Below are 17,735 nucleotides of genomic sequence, written 5' to 3' on the forward strand. Positions count from 1 at the left end.
ATTTTTGATAGACTGGATTTTATGTATTTATGATTCATGTAGGATTCAAGTACATGTCTTAGAGACTAAAATCAAGCTCAGCATTGTACCTTTGATGGAAAATATCTTTTGAGGCACCTGGGTGGCTCGCTCTCTCTCTCTCTCTCTCTCTCTCTCTCAAAATAAATAAACTTAAAAAAGAAAAATATATATTAAAACTTATTTGCTTAGATTTAAGTTTCAAGGAAAATCCGAATATTAGGGAAAATGATACAAAAAATAAGGCAATTTATATTTCCAATGTAGCATATACTAAACCTATCATAAACTTATTCTATTTTTATTATTTGAATGTTGATTTCTTTCTTGTGTAATAATTTTTACATTTTATTTAAGCTTAAAAGAGCACAACTAGGTTCCACCCTTTATGACCAGAAAAAGAACTCTGAATCTTATAGAATATTGTCTACATATTATAGTTAGGACACATAACCTTACAAAATGTATATGGAAAATAAAAAGTATCAATTGCTGTTGTAGGTGTTATTATTAACACGTACCATTTGTTTTGAATCTGTTCTATGTTCATTACGATTCTTTGAATTATCATCACCCAGTAAAGTATATCATCACTTTTCTTTCAAAGATGAGAAAAATAAACCTATGGGGCAGGGGGAAGTTAAGTCACCTTCCTACAACCACATAGCCAATAACTTATTGAGCCAGAATTTAGTTTTTTAATGTTTATTTATTTATTTTTGAGAGGGAGGGAGGGAGGGTGAGCATGAGCAGGGGAGGGGCAGAGAAGGAGGGAGACAGAGAATCCCTCGGTGCTGTCAGTGCAGAGCCCAATGCGATCCCCACATGAGATCATGACCTGAGGCAAAATCAAGAGTTGGACACTTAACCCACTGAGCCACCCAGGTGCCGCAAGCCAGAATTTAAAACCAGAAAATCTCACACCATAAGGTTCTTCCCAAATTTTTTTTTCCATGTGGATAGTGAGGAGTGGGGGTGGTTATGGTCAAATACCATTAGCTCTGTCCTTTTTGGGATAGTATAAGCTTTTTCTTTCACTGCCTAGTGTCTCTGTGAAGTGACATGGCCACGATCCTTCCATTTGAGATTTTAATTTTTTTCTTTGTGCCATCGTTAACAGAGAGAAGTTGACTAATGTGCCAAGGCAACAAAGAAAAAAGAATAGGACAAGAAACTTGAAGAATAGTGAACATGGCTAATTAAAAATACTGTAAAGTGAGTAAAACACTCCCTCTAGAAGTTAATTCAAACACTTTTAGGATAGAAACAAACTCACATGAAAACTCAGAATTTATGGATATGAAAAATGAGACCTCCAGCACTGAAAGAGTGGCCAACATATTTTTCTTTGCTTTTTCTTTTCTTCACCTGCCACTCTGTTCAGGTATTTCTACAATTGATTGGCAAATAAATACTGTGGTCAAAGAGAAAAATAGAAAAAAAGTAAGCAACTCAACAAATCAACTTACAAAGCCAAAGGGAAAAAATCAAGATTTGTCTGGAATCAGTAAGCCGTCTTCAAAGCAACAAAATGAAATAAGAATTTGTGGGTATGAATAAAATCTAAAGCCTAAATCAGCCCCCTAGTATTATGATGGCTGACACCATGTTACACTGATAGCTGATTTAATCTTCCAATTAGTAAGATATTTCACTTTCAGTTGGCCATGAATTAAGTAGTCCTGCTTTATTACATACATGTAGGGGAATTTAGCAGAAGGTCACCTCCTGCTAAGGTGTATCCTGTAAGGATAGATGGGTAATCCGGAGTGTCAGAGAATTTTAGAATTTTTGGAACTTCAGAAATTGGACTTAGATTTGTCTAGTTCATAGTTCAATGGGGACTGGAACCAAGGTCTACGGATCTCCCATGGAGGGAGAAAATTTAGCCCTCCCTCCTGTTTATTATGCCACAGTGTAAAACCTGACAAGAAGAGATAACAATAATAATCCCCTTGTTGCCAGGAAGCAGCATTGCACACCTTTTGCCACCAAGGCCCAGAAATGGCAGACAGAAATGAATTCCCTAGATCCAAAAAGGAAAATTAAAGGGCTTGAGAAAATATGTCTGCTTACTAGCAGACTGATAAAATGCTAAGAAAATGTGGGTCAAGGGCCTTGGGAATTTCTTCTTTTCATATAAACATTTTTCTGGTGACCACTTCAAAGGGCCAGTGGTTCCTTAGCAAATCCATTTGGAAGGAGTGTATTCAAGTTTTGATAAAAATTCCAGGGGCGCCTGGGTGGCTCAGTCGGTTGAGCGTCCGACTTCGGCTCAGGTCACGATCTCGCGGTCTGTGGGTTCGAGCCCCGCGTCGGGCTCTGTGCTGACAGCTCGGAGCCTGGAGCCTGCTTCCGATTCTGTGTCTCCCTCTCTCTCTGCCCCTCCCCTGCTCACGCTCTGTCTCTCTCTGTCTCAAAAATAAATAAAAACGTTAAAAAAATTTAAAAAAAAATTCCATGTTACACTGATAGCTTATTTAATCTGCTACCATTTACTGTAAAATCGTGTCACAGAACCTACCAAAGGCATCGTTGGGTGTGAAAAATCCTTCATTCTTAATGAAAAGCCCAGGAAGGAGCAAGTACCCAAGGAAGCAGTGTTGTAATTCTACAAAAGGTAAACACTGATTATAACAACATTAACTACTTAAGGCCAGAACCATCTTTCTCTAAGGACTTTTAGGGAAAGAGTTAATGGCCCTCTGAAAAGTATATAATTTGCCTCCTTTTATCCACATTATTGTTTGCAGATGAACGTAGCCCATGTGAGTTAGGTCTATATCCATAACTGATGGACATCCATAACTAACGGGCATCCAATCAGATGGCCATGCAGATAAAGCACTGGCAAAACTTAAGAGAGAGCTCATCCTCTTCCTTAAGAGTAAGACTCCAAAGAAGGAGTTTGAGGAGTTCTACTCGGTCCCCAGAATGATCTCAGAAGCTTTGGAGGAATAAGCGAATTCTTGCCCCATGAACCTGCTGTCTGACACAATTTGAACTGAACCTTGAAGGCCCTAGAAGTCTGGATGCAGTGACCATACATTCAGTTCCACTTATTCAACAAACCAGGCAAAGATCATCAGATCAATAACATGACTCTGCCATCTGCTTCCCCCTTGCTCACCATCTTAATGAAAAATGACTCCTTAAGTGTTCTGGGAGGCAATTAGCCCTGAATGTAGAGCTGTGATGGGGAGAAGTTGCATCACATTTGTATTCAAAACTTTACTGGTAAAATGTAAAGGAAACTGTTGTCCATATTAATAGATACATAAAATGTATAAATGGGGTAATTTGGTATTACTCTATTTATGCATACTATTATACAATTGCAAAAACACAGAGATAGGAAGGGCACTGAAATGACATCTGGCTCATCCAACTGCTTGTGGCCACAGCTGGTGACCCTGCCCACAATCATCTTGGACAGACAGTTTCTAAAGACTTTTCCAAAAGGCATGCCCATAATTTCTGGGACTAATTCGTTCTGTTATTTAACTGGCTTCACTGCGATTTGATCCCATTTTCTTCTGTTCTCTTTTTTTGTTGTTGTTCTCATCCTTCCAGAAATAGAGAACAGCTGATAGTGCTCCTCATAATAATCCATCACGTGGTAGAAGGCAGTTTTGAAATCACCTCCCAGGTCAGGCTCAACACCTGCTCCCAGTCCTTCTGTCTGTGCTGTCCAGCCTGTGTCTTCCAGCTTGGGTCACCTCGTGGCTCTGAGAATGTACTTCAACCTTCCCAAGTATCATTGACTCAATAATCATGGAATAGAAAGAGATTCTAAAGGTGGTTCTGTCCCTTTGTTTGAAAGATGAGGAAACTGAAGTTCACCTGAAGAGACTTCTTGGAGCCCACCATTCTAGAACCCAGGGGGCTTTCTCTGGCTTCAGTCTCATTGTCTCGGTGCTGACATCTCTTTTAAAACCAGCTGCCCTGTCCTGCTGGTTACTTCCCCCACGCAGTTCAATAGGACGACTCTGGCTCTTCAGACCCTTTCTGCCATTCTGCATTTTGTATTTATACCTACTGTTTTCCTTGCACAAGAAAAGGGACCAGTTCATTTCAGTTAATGTCTCTGATGTTTCAAGGTCATTTTTGAAGTTTATCCCATTATTTTAAGCTCCATTCTCATGCCCTATGCCCTGTTTGTGTTATCTGCAAATATGGGATTTTAGGGAGATATAAAATACTTCACACTGCTGGATTCCAAAGTGATTTTTAAAATACACTCTGAAATTATGGACACACCACACCCCTGTCCTATGCATGTTCTAGTCCCTCTGCCTGGACTGCCCTCCAACACACAACACTTACACCTTCCTTTCCAACAAGAGAATGTCACTTCAGGGGTCACCTCCTCTGTGAAACTTGTTTCCATCCTCAGTTCACTCCTTTGGTTTTTATTTACTACTATCACATTTTTATTACAGTGTCTCTGTTTTACCCAGAGAAGCTAAGGGCAAGGGTTTTACCCCCTTATTTATCGTTATATCTCCAGGGCCTAAGTGGTGCCTAGAACGTAATAGAAACTCAATACGTGTACTTAATTATTTTACTCCTTTCTCTTACTCATCTGTCCTTACTGGTGCTAACTTCCCCGAGTCTGGCTCTTAAGCTAGCTGTGATTTCATATTTTCAACAGCATTTTTCCCATGTACTTTTAATAGATACCTTACTATAAATTAGTTCTATATGTTTGTCAGTTTTTAAAAATGAAAAAAAAAACCCTCCCTAATTTCTGGCCTAATTTTTGGCTTATGAAATAGAATAAAAAATTGCACTGAGGTTAAAACAATGGATCCTTCGTTGCTGACTAGGACTATTGTGTCAGCCCCATTCTAAAGGACAATTTGTCACAAGTCATTTTAGTCATTTTGCAATATGTGATTTTTTTCTACATTTAACAGGATTCTTTGGGTCTTTTGATATTTTTTTTCCATACATAAAAATCACTGTGATGATTTGGTCATTTCTAAGATCATTGTTTGACCATTTCTGAGACCATCCTCTTCTCTTTTCTTAAAAATGAGTGTTTCAAAGTGTTCTCTTCATTTTGGGTGATATAAGCAGGATCTGAGTCTGTACTCCTTGTCTTAGTGGTCTAGGCATGAGTCACCAGACCTTGCTTCTGCTGCTTAGACCATCATCCTTTTATAGCTGTTGTTTTAAGATTGAGATTTTTTCAAAAGTTTTGAATCTCTCTATTTTAATATTTGTTACCAGCCTTTTCCCTTACATGCAAAAACAAGTCAGTCTTTTTAAACCTGTCTTATGCTTAGTGCATTCCAGATCATGTTCTATTTCGCTTTATATTCCAGGAGTCACTTTCGTCTTTGCGTTATTAGTGTTTTTCACTTTCTCCAACACATCAGAATCATCCGTGTTCCGTAGTCTTCTTAGGTGACTTATACTCTTGTCAGGGCACTCCAAATGCCATTTCAGCTCTTTGTACAGCTCTTTTCTGCCCATCTGAGCTTTCCCTCAACTTCCTTTTCCATCTGCATTACAAGTATTTCTAAGAAACTCAAATTAAAACATACTGAGATATCATTTCTCACCTATCATGTTGGTGAAAATTTAAAAAGTACGACAACACATTGCTGGTGACAGTGCAAACTGGAGCAGTCCTGTTGGAGGGGAATTTGCCAGTAAATACACTTGCCCTCTTTTGACCCAGAGATTCCACTCATAGGAATAGACCCTAAAATATACCTCCAGAAATATGAAAATATATGGGCATGGCTATTCATTTCAGCATTGTTTGTAATCACATGATATGGGAGACAACTTAAATGAGCACACAGAGGGAAGTAATAAAATAAATTATGGTTTATCCACAAATGGAGTACAGTGCATCTGTAAATATAAGATGAGGGGGCACCTGGGTTGCTCAGTCAGTCGAGTGTCCAGTGCTTGATTTCGGCTCAGGTCGTGATCTCAACGGCTGTGGGATCAGGCCTCACGTTGGGCTCTGTGCTGTCAGCACAGAGCCTGCTTGGGATTCTCTGTCTCCCTCTCTCTCTTCCTCTCCCTTCACTTGCACACACACTCTCTCTCAAAGTGAGTAAATAAACATTAAGAAAAAAGATGAGGAATATCTCTATGAACTGGTAAGAAATTATTTCCAGGATATATTAATAAGTGAGAAACATAAAGTGCAAAGGAATATCTAGAATATAGAAGAATATGTCTTTCATATAAGAAATAAGGAAATTTAAAAAAATATATACAGATATCTACTCAATTTTGCAGAAGATTACAAGAAAGATAAGTGAGATGGCTTACCTAAAGGGAGTGGGGTGGAAATGGAATATGAAAATGGGGGAATCGAATCAGGAATGAGGCGGGGAGTGATGCTTGTTTGAGTATACCTTTTTATATACTGCTAGAAACATTGTAGTGTTTCACATACCCATATTTGGTCATACATAAAGAAATAAAATCAGGATGTGGGGAACCTAAAATGGAATGCAATCCATAAAAACTGAACCTAAATGTATTTCAAGTGAATAGCATACCTGCACTGAATGGATAGGAAAGAAAAAAGCAGCCTAAGTAACTTTGCAAAGTAATGTTGTGACCGTATACTGTAAGGCTAAAAGCAAACATAGCTATGTGTAAACATCGTATTATAGTTAGCACATTTGAGTCTTTGGAAATGGGAGGGGCGTGGGTTAGCAACGCTGACACTACTTTACGTCTCTGCTAGAGTTGAACAAATAGGTAAACTGCATTGTGGATAATGAGAACTGGGTTTCTCATTGTCAGAGAAAAAGAAGATACCCCTATGAGGAAAGTGAGCAGAGTAGGATGAGTTCTATGGTCCTAGACTGGAATTAGAAGCAAGAACTTATTCACATACATGCAGATATATGTGGAAATACAGATGGGGGGCTGGTTAGTGTACATGTCCTCTGAGAGGCCTGGAAGCAAAGGTAACCTCGGTAGCAATGAACACTCTTAGTACTCATATCTTGGTTTCTTAACAGCATTCTCCAGTAAAAAGAGTGAGATATTTTTGGAGAAATGGTTGACTCCAAGGGGGAAAGGAAAATGCAAGAGGGGCTCGGGACATTTTACGGCTCCAGTGTTCAAAAGTAAATTTTCAAAAAATCTTGAAAAGATGTTGAAAAGACACAGGCGCCGACCTGAAGGAGCAACCATATCCCAAAGCTGGAACAATATTAACAGAATAAATACATATACATATTGGATATGTATATCCATATAAGTACATATAGCATATTGGACTACGACTGAAAGAATAAATTAAATGTCTATGCGTCCATACTAACATAGATATAAAATTGAATAAATTAATAAGTGGCAGAGAAAGGGCAGCTCTTCCTCACAGTAGAATTCTAGTTAGTGATTATATAAAGAATAAGCGAAATGGAAAAGTCATCTTAGACAAATACCACAGTAGTAATTATTGCAGGCAAGAACCATTGATGGGCTCTAAAATTAATGGGAGAAAATGTAGTGTAAAATAGCACATTCGCAAAGCCTCAAAGTATCCTCCCACAAGACATTTATTAATTACAAGGGGGGAAATAATAAGTTTACAGTAGAAAATGTAGCAGACATGACCTTATCCAAATGATCAAGGTTATAATATCACCAGTAATAAAACATAAAGGAATTGTACACCCCTGATATGTTGCCCTAGAAGACCAAACATCACTTCTGTTCTTGTTAAGTGCATGAGACCAATGTAATTATAAGAAAAGATCAGAACAAATCCAAATTGAGGAACAGTCTACAAAACACACTGACAAAAACTCTTCAAAAGTGTTAAGGTCATGAAAGACAAAGAAGGACTGAGGTATTAACATTAATTAGAGGCTAATGACATCTACATGCAATCAGATCCTGAATTAAAACCTGGAGCAGAAATAAAACATTAGTGGGAAAACTTGTGAAATTCAAGTAAGGCCTGTAGATGACTCAATAGTATTATATTAATGTTTATTTTCTGGTTTGATAATTCTACTGTGATGGTATAAAATCGTATCAGGGGAAGCCAGGTAAAAGGCAAATGAGAACTCTGTGCTCCTTTGTAACTTTTCTGTAAGTCTAAAATTATTTCAAAGTGAAAAGTTAATAAAAGGTATTTTTCAGGACTCTTCTGCATATGGATCATAGACTACAAGCTATATTACATGCTGCTGTTGCAATTTGGGTATCTGTCCTGGTGACTTGAGTTTGGGGCTCAAATTTTGAAAGCACTGTTTTCTGTGTTTGTGGTCTCCCACAGTCAGCAACCACATGGACTTTCTGTGTCTCAGTTTCAGCTGCTCAGGGGAATGACTGTCACAGTCTTTGAAGCTCTTCCTCAGAGTTTCCAAGGTGAACCTTAAATATACCACTGAGATATACTTAGATATACCTTAGCTTATATTTAGGTATACTTAGATATACTTAGATAAACCTTAGATACACCTTAGTATATATTTAGGCCTACCATCCCAAACACGCCTCCAAACTTGGTGAAAAACCATCCAGCCATTATTACGTGATATGTTAACATACAAATAAAAACATATATCTTAACTCAAAATAACAACATCAGATATAGCCACAATTTACTGAGCATCTGTCATGTATAGCCACTATCCCAGGTGCTTTATGTATATTAAACCATTTAATTTTCTTACTATAACCCATGGGAGAAATTATCTCTGTTTTACAGCTAAAGAAACCAAGCTTCAGAAAGGTTATTTTACTTGCTGAAAATATTCTACTTGCTTAGGATTTGGAGTAAGCAAGTTGTAGAGCTATTTTAAATCCTGGTCTCTGTGACCCATATGCTCAGCCATTTTATTGTTGAAGTCTCTGTGGCCACCTCTGCCAGGCCACTTGTTTACATATTAAAGACACTGAAAATGAGCAAATCTTATGAATGCCTTGGTGCTATCCTCTTGAATTTCTCCCTTGATTCCTGAACTACATGTTCATTTTTATTTTGTCTATTGGAATGCTGTAGTTTGTGGATTTTTTTTCTCATTCTGCCTTTCATCTTTAAATCATATTTAGTGTATGAATTAGAAAATGTAGGACTCCTTTTTCTTAAGTTTATGTATTTATTTTGTGACAGAGGGAGAGCAAACACAAGGGAGGGGCAGAGAGAGAGAGGAAGAGAGAGAATCCTGAGCAGATCAGGCTCCACATTGTCAGCGAGGAACCCAATGCAGGGCTCGAACTCATGAACCATGAGATCATGACCTGAGCTGAAATCAAAAATCAAGACACTTAAGCAGCTGAGCTACCCAGGCACTCCAGAAAGTGCAGGGCCTCTAACACAACCTGAAAAGCAAGGCTAATAAAAGCTTAAAACAAGATGACACACATTTACTTAATTATTTACACTGACAATGTTTTACCATATGTTTTTGTTAAAAATTTGAAAATGTGTAAAGAAATTAATAATCCCAAGACCATGAAAAAGCTAAGAAGCTCTTTCTATTAAAAATATTCTTAAATATGTTGACCCAGACATGTTGTACTGAACATGTAGGGGGTGAGCCCCTAATGGAAATATTATTTTCTTTATTGATGTTTCTCAGTTTAGAAAATATATTCAGCAGGATGTTCAAATGTCCAAAAATGAGCAAAGATACACACACACTACTACACACACACACACACACACACACACTCACAAAATATAGGATTTATTGGGTATTTACTATGAGTCGGTTGCTGTAATATTTTTGTATTGCCTCATTTAATATTATAATAACCCTGTAAGTTAGATCCTACTATTTGTATTTAGCAAGCAAGAAAAACTGAGGTTCAAAAACTTGTAATAGCTGATAGATTCAGGATTTCAGCCCCCCTCCCCACTTTTTTTTTTTTTTCTGACTCTAACGTGTGTGCCTTTAATCCCTATACTGTAATGTTTCCCTGGCAGGAAAATATTAGAAACAGCATGGAAAAGTACGAAGGGAAAAAGGCACTTACATGAAATGTGTTAAGCTTACATCTAATTTACTCTATTTTGTGATTTGAAAAAGAAATAAAAGTAGAGCAGAAAGAAAGAAGGGATTTTAAAGAGTGATTCAGAGATCAAACATTATTTTATCTTTTGTCCCAGAGCACTTCAGATTCAAACCCAAGGCTTCGCTGCTGCTGATGCGCGTCCATCGCTGTGTCTGGTAATTGGTAAATTTACATCATATGTGTCACCAGCAGCTTAAGAAAGGCACAGATGTCAGTTTGGGAAATCCTGGGAATTTCAGGCTTGCTCGGACTAATTGGTCCAATCGATAAAATGCTAATGAAAAAAATAAATCCAAACCTTTACCATAGTAACCCTGAGTTCTGACCACAAAGATTAATATAACTGCCTTTCTGAAATCCCTATATTTTCACATAGGAAAAAAATATATATATGTTTTTTTTTCCTTTAAAAATATATTCTTTTAAAAAATTAAAACATATTTGTGTATTTAAAATTATTACTATGTTAACCTGGCGCTGTAAAGATCACCAGAAATTCTAATTGCAAATGTTAGCTGTTGAATAAAAGTGAATTCCACTGTTACATTTTCTTAGAACAGCAGAATTCCACGTGTCACCTGTTGGCTTCAAAGTCATCTTGATAACACATCTCGGAATTTCAAGCAAGTAGCTAACTGCTTAAGCATTAACATCTCTAATGTCTTACAATCAGAGGAAGCTTCCATTTTTTCACACCATCTTTATTAGCAAAAGAATGGTAGGAGACAAGGTCAAAGCCCACTTACTGGAAGCGACAGCCTGGTAGGCTGCCTAGGGTTCCTGATTGGTTTTTTGCTCCCTGCACTGGCCATCTTTCCTCTCTTTCAATCTCATGATCATTAGCATAACAGGATCAGACAACTAGAGTTCATCTTGTTCAGCCCCCTGCCTTGTGCAGTCTCCATCTCATATTTTTAAACATATCCACAGAATGAGACTACACAGGTTCTCACTGTAATAATTTCCAGATCTTAATTTCCTTTTAGTATTTGGAATGTTGCCACTGCATGATTGATTTTTATACAAACAAACTAGAGCTTATACACTGTATTGCTTGCTGCCCCCTTCAAGGCTATTACCTCGGAAGGTTAAATATACTTATTCGAGTATATATTCCTAAACCACTCATTACACTAAACATTATTTATCCGTCTGCCTCCCTAGCTAGACTTGAGCTCCATGCAAGCAAAGACCATCTTTCCTTATCACAGTGTTCTCTGGGTCCAGTACAGTGGCTGACACAACAGGTCCATACTGAGTAAATGAATGCATGCATTCATATGTTCTATCCCTATATTTTTATACATACGAAAACAGAAGCCCTAAAGGTGTAAGCTTTGCCCAATGTCACATAGCTGATTATTGGCAGAACCAGCATGGGACCCCAAGTCTCCTATCTCCCAGGCTAGTTGGTTTCACACCCTATTGATATTGCTCAAAATAAGTTTTGGTTTCTTCTTTCAAATTGCTCTCAAAGCACATAGTATATTCTCTTTAATATACTTGGTGGTAAATCTTTATTCTGTTGAGTGGTAGCTTTGATATTTGGAATCATCCTAATGTTACCAGGAGCCTCTGTGATCTGACCTCAAGTCAACTTTCTTAACCTACCACCACCTGCAGACCCTTCACTCACAGGAAGAGAATACTCACTATTTGTCATGCACAGCCCGATGTTCCCAGCTCTGTAGGCCTTTGCTTAAACTGTGCCCTCAGACAAGAATGGCCCTCCTCTTCCACTCCTCAAATGTCCCAATTCTACTCATCTTGGTTCATGTTTTTTCCAAAACAAGGATTTGAGTAGTCATGGCAGAGGGAGGAAGCAGGTGAGCATTTATTGAGTCAATGTTTCCATATTTTAATATCATTTTATTTCACTAAATAGAAGGCAGAAGGTATACAGAAACTTGGTGTTAAGTAAAAAAAAAAAAAAAAAAGAGGAAAAGCCAATGAGTGTCACAATCTGTATAATGCATTGCAAATGTCTGTGAAGGTATGCCTAAGGATACTCCAGCCTAGTTTCAACCTGTAGAATTGAAAGCCCCATTATGGGAGCATTATCAGAGTCAGGCTTCAGAGCAATCTGCTTAAAAATATGCACTGAGATGATTTGACTGTTTATACTTCTAGTAGCCAGGATTCCCCAACCTTTGTGGGAAAGAGCTACCTGAGATTGGTACCCAGGTGTTGGCATATGTGTGTGCACGTATGAACGCACACTCTCTTGCACACAGGTGCTGAGGACTAGGGAGATGGAGAAAGGAGCAGGGGAACTGGGATATTTCTTCCAGAAAGGGAGGCCTCATCTCTCTTCTGCTGCCCACCTCCTCCCACCTCTCACAACTATCACACACACAAATGTCTGCCAACTCTTCTCCCTGAAGCTCTTGGGTAGTTGTTTTATCGGCCAGTTTTATGATTATACAGTTAATTTCCATTTTAAAAAATTGAGAAAAGAGAAAGCAAAATCTTATAAATCAGAGATAACGAACAAAAGACATATTTCCTCTCAGGACTTTAGGTGTATTTTAGGTATACTTAGGTATATTTTGACTTGTAGGTTAAAAAAAAAAAAAAATATATATATATATATATATATATATATATATATATATATATATTACTTAAGGAGCATCTTGGTTTTTTTACATTTTTTAAATGTGTATTTATTTATTAGCATGAGCGGGGTAGGGGCAGAGAGAGGGAGACAGAGAATCGAAGCAGGCTTCAGGCTCTGAGCTGTCAGCACAGAGCCTGACACAGTGCTCGAACTCAGGAACCGCGAGATCATGACCTGAACCGAGGTCGGTGGCTCAACTGGCTGAGCCACCCAGGCACCCCAAGAAGCATCATTTTTTAAAGGAAGCTCTGTATTCTGTTTTTCTGCTGAATGTTATATAATGAGTATTTCTCTGTGTCATTAAAAATTCTTCAGAAACATAATTTTAATGACTGCATAATATTGCATTTTATGGATGTGTCATAAACTTAATTATTCTCCTCTTCTTGGCTATTTATGTTGTTCCTAGGCTGCTGCTTCTCCCCGCCCCCCCCCCTTTTTTTGGTGTTGTAAATCATGCTGTGATAAAGATTCTTATGTAAAACTTTTGTCCACATCTCTGATACTTTTTAGTATACAATACCAGCTCTGAAACAAGTAACTATGAACCTTTTTTTTTTTTTTTAGGTTTTTAATACATATTGTTAAGTTGCTTCTCAGGAAAATGTTACCAATTTAAATTTAGTCAACTGAGGCATTTTGAACATCATGAAAACCCTTTGTAGTAAATTATGGCCACATCCCCTCCCTAATGACAATACTCATGGGACATAGGGAGATAGTCAGATTTCACAATAAAGGGATTAATCGCAATTGACTAGTGACAGGTCCCTGCGCTCAGCAAACCAGAAGCATCCACAGAGGCCTAGTAGAAGAAAAGTATAGTAGAATCCATAATCTTGTCCGAAATCAAGACAAGAACACCCATTAGCACGTGAAGAAGTGGTAATAAGGTTGCCAGTATATATCTAGTATATTCAGAAGTAAGTGTTTTGTTAATTTACACCCCATCTGTATCCTGAAAGTATTCAAGGTGAGCACTGGTCATCTGAGACTGTTCCTGGTGGAGTGCTCTTTGAGCTCCCAAACTTGCATAACTGAGTTATCAGATTCCAAAGCAGAGACTATTATCTCCACATTCAGTGAGGCCTGACCAATCCATCTCTACTTGATTACTGATAATCATGAATATCTTTATATATCAATCAAGGTTTTTATGAAAGACAGTAAAACATTAAGATGGTCAAGAACACAGTCTGTGGAGCCAGACTGCCTAAGGTTTAATTCTTTCTCTACCATTTGGTAGCTGCGTGATCCTGGGCTGGTTACTCAATATATCTGTGCCTTAATTTTCTCATCTTTAAACTGGGGATACTAACAGTTCTTTCCCTTAGGATTGCCATGAAGAGTAAATAGGCTAATACATGTAAAGTACTATGAACTTACTACTTAGTAAATGCCCATAGTAAATGCTACATAGGAATCTACTATTTCAAGTTGCTAAGAATTAACTTCAACAGATGAAGTTTATAAAAATATTTTAAAGCACTTGCTTGGACTCTGTGGATAAAAGGAAAACATTTTTTTCAAGTAGGTTCCCAGGAATATTGTGGTTCTGTCTTTGAAAGTTGTTTTTTTTTTAATCGGAACTCTACTGAGTAAACTTCTGCATCTCTCAGAAATATTAAAAGCAGTATCTCATACTAGAGACAAAAACCATTAGCATCATCACCCCATCTGATACTTTTCTCTCTAACATGAAAGGAACTGTGTACTTTATCATCGGACATTTTAAAAAGTTAGCCTTCTACCTTGTCCAAGGTAAAGAGTTTCCTAAAGTAATTCTTAAAAACCATGACATTGTCCCAAAATCTCATAACCCAAATGTAACAATGGCAGTGACAACAAAAGGCATATTTCCTTTCTCCTAGATTCCTCTGCACAAATCTCACGGAGATTATACATGTGTGTTTAGAAATTTGACAGTCCCAGTCCTGGAAAGGCTTGGTCAGATTCTTTATATCTATCTATCTATCTATCTATCTATCTATATATCTGTCAGATTCTCGGTCAGATTCTTTATATATACATAAAGTGTATATACGTATATATACATACTCTATACATATATATACATATTCTATATAGAGAGAGAGACGTGTGTGTGTGTGTGTGTGTGTGTGTGTGTGTGTGTGTGCACACGTGCGCGGGTTGGGCTTCCAACCATGAACCGTTTGAAATCTAATTCCACTGAATGATCCTGATGAACAAGTGAACTAAATGAGAAAAGCATCCAAGTAAGGGGACCGTTCAAAGAATCAGGAACTGCTTGACCAGCAGAAATTGGACCATGGATTTAAGAGTGTATAAACTCTAAGCCATCACAGATAATTGAAAGTCATAATCTTTCAAAGGACTTTAATTGAATATTTTTGGGAATCCGTATGAAAATAAACTGAGTCGACTAAATAAGAATAAACACAGCTCAACTAAACAGTATAAGTCTTCAAAAGAAGAGCCCTAATTAAAAAGATATATTGCACTTCCTAGACTTTGCCATTCTGGTTGTTTTCAATATTATGCCACTGGGAAAATACAAGTGTTTCTAATCAAATAATTTAAACTCCCATGCTGGGGCTTAAGGGTGGGTTTTCCCATTTTTCTCTTCCTACTTGTTTTGGGGATAAAGCAGTGCAAATTATTCAGACACCAATCAGATTTATCATCCTGTGCCTTTTGATGACATCCATCTGTTTATCTAAGAAGCCATTAAAGACTTATTGAGTTACAGCCCTATGGAGAAAATTGGGTTATCATCTATGGTTAAATCCAATTCTTGCATCTGCCATCTTTTCAGCTTATGTGGTATATTCTGAAATTACCCTGACTTGCAGACCTGCGCTACGAGAATACATTTGCTACATAGCCTTTTTATGTCATTTCTGGAGAATTTCTAATGCATGAGCAATTTGTGGTTCAGGAAAATGTTGACAGAAAGATGTCAGAGCTTTCTCTTGTTACGAGTTCAAAAGCCTAATAGGGACTCTGCCAGCTTCAAAGTCTTATTCAAAAGTGGGTACTATATAATTCTGAGTTTCGTATTTCGAAGAGCCTGTTCAAAGAAAAATGTGACTCTAGGTCACAAAAGTAGAACTGTGTTAATCAGAAGATAAAGATAAATTAATATCAAGTCAAAATTCAAATGAACATAAAAAAGTGAGAGCTCATCACAAATGGTGTTAAATAAATACCAGCAGGTAAACTGATAAGACACAAAGAACCCAATCTTCCTAGGGAATGACTAGGTAGGAGTTCAGTGCTTATCTCACAAGTCAAGCAGCTTAAGCAATACTAAAAGTCATGTTTTCTGCGCTGGCTGAAGAGGCAGTGGACTGTGTGGAGAAAACTAATTGAAATAAAGTGAATATTTGCAGTTTCCTGGAGATACTGTTATATCCTGACTGCAGGAGCTCCAGAGAAAGAGCAACCGTGAATCAGGCAGATGCTTCAGCTTGCCAATTTTCTCTAGCATTTGTCAGAGAAATAATGAAGAATCCATGAGGAAAACATTTCCTTGATTTGTTTATGTAAATCAGGCTAAATTTCTGGGAAGCCTGGATTTTCTGGGAATCTTTGAAGATTACAGCCTAGCTGCTCTTCCTTAAAATCTAGCTATACGCACTATTTATTGGCCATTTAAAGAGGTCCTTCCGATCATATTTCAGTGTCCTTTCATTGTTTTCCTCATTATAAGATAAGTACCCTGAAATGGGAGAGAATGGCCGTGTAACAGCTGAGCATAATCAGTTGAGACCTACGTGCCAAAAAAGGCTGGTTTCAGAAAGATATGCCTTTGTCTGTCTACCTGTTTGCTTGTCTGTGACCTTCCTACAGTACTGTTTGTGCTGTCAGCAGAGAAACTGTTTTGTAAGTCGCTGGTGATGCCACAATGAGAGAAAACTATTGCCAAGCCAAGGATGACCAGGAACCTCGACTTGGATCCCAGAGAAGCAAATATGAGGCAGGAGGGTCTCCGGGAGTATTTTCTATCCTACTAAATCCATCCAAGGTGAATTTGAGTAGGATCAAAAAAGCTCCTGTTTAGAGTGAGAAAATGTATACTTTATGACTTTAAGAGCTATGGCCTTTCTCTCATTACCACCCTAGTCCACCCATAAGATACTTCCCCTAACTTACTCAGGTCTGAAATTCTATGAATTAACCTAGTTTCTGGTTGGAAAAAAAGAGGAGTGTGAGGACCCTTTGAGCCGGAAGAAAAAAACACTTTGCTGCTCCAAAGCTTTTTTTCTGGGTTCTACGCCACTGATTACCCATTAGTAAAGTACACTGGCAACTTTTCGTTTATTCAAAGACTAGTTTCAGAACACCTGTGGACTATTTCACACTATTAATTAATTTTAGTGTTCAGGTAGGAAAAAATGATGTTGAGGATTCTTTAAGAAAGTCTTCAGTAATTCTATTGATCAGTTAAGGATATTAACCCAGATACAAATAACTGCTAGAACAGCTAAAAGAAAGGTTCTGAATATGTAGTGGAATTTCCGGAAGCAATAGGTCTGGGAGAACCAAAATGAAAGCACAAATTAATGCCCAAAGGTGGTACCATCATTCTCCTCTCTCGTATCTTTCCCATCCCCTTATCTCCTACGCAGCTCACCACACTCTTCAACCTGGTGGCAGGTGTGATTGCTTTCTGACAACGTGCTGGAGAAGATCTGTTGCCCTTCTGCCTGTCAGTGACCTCCTCCTCCACATCTTGTCTTTCTTTACTCTCTGGCCTCTTAAAATGCAGGGTCCACAGCCAGAGGCGCCTTGTACTTGCTGGGCTGAGTTCTTCCACTTTGAAGATTACCTTCCCGATTGACCTACCCTTCAGCTGAAGTTTCCATTCTCACACTGACCAGTACTAATCGAAGCAGATAGCATTCTCTATTGGCACTCAGGTCCCTGCCTTATTTTAGGTTGCCTTCCATTACTGGCTTAAGAAATAAAGATGTTTAGCTTTACAGGTGTTTCTGCAGAGTCCATTTCTCAAGTACTAGGCACTATTGGAGAAGGAAATTACTGTAATACTAATGCACAAACTTTAGAAATGAAAATTTTGATAATTACTTTCCTGAAG

General features: G+C 37.9%; 1 protein-coding gene across 4 annotated transcripts in view; it reads left to right on the forward strand.

Annotated features, from left to right (window-relative positions):
* The window catches only part of ATRNL1 (attractin like 1), a 757,637-nt gene that overhangs the window by 654,569 nt on the left and 85,333 nt on the right, over positions 1 to 17,735 (forward strand). The window contains exon 29 of one of the 4 annotated variants that reach the window (XM_042960330.1): positions 10,127 to 10,206. The exons of 1 other annotated variant lie outside the window; for it this stretch is intronic. In XM_042960330.1, coding sequence (XP_042816264.1) covers positions 10,127 to 10,191 — 65 coding nt within the window. In that variant the 3' untranslated portion in view covers positions 10,192 to 10,206. Of the gene's footprint in view, positions 1 to 1,138; positions 1,223 to 8,287; positions 8,356 to 10,126; positions 10,207 to 17,735 lie in introns of those variants that run through there. 2 more of the 4 variants (XM_042960331.1, XM_042960332.1) reach the window with 2 other exon arrangements.

This window comes from Panthera tigris, chromosome D2 (assembly GCF_018350195.1).
Source record: "Panthera tigris isolate Pti1 chromosome D2, P.tigris_Pti1_mat1.1, whole genome shotgun sequence".
NCBI lineage: Eukaryota > Metazoa > Chordata > Mammalia > Carnivora > Felidae > Panthera > Panthera tigris.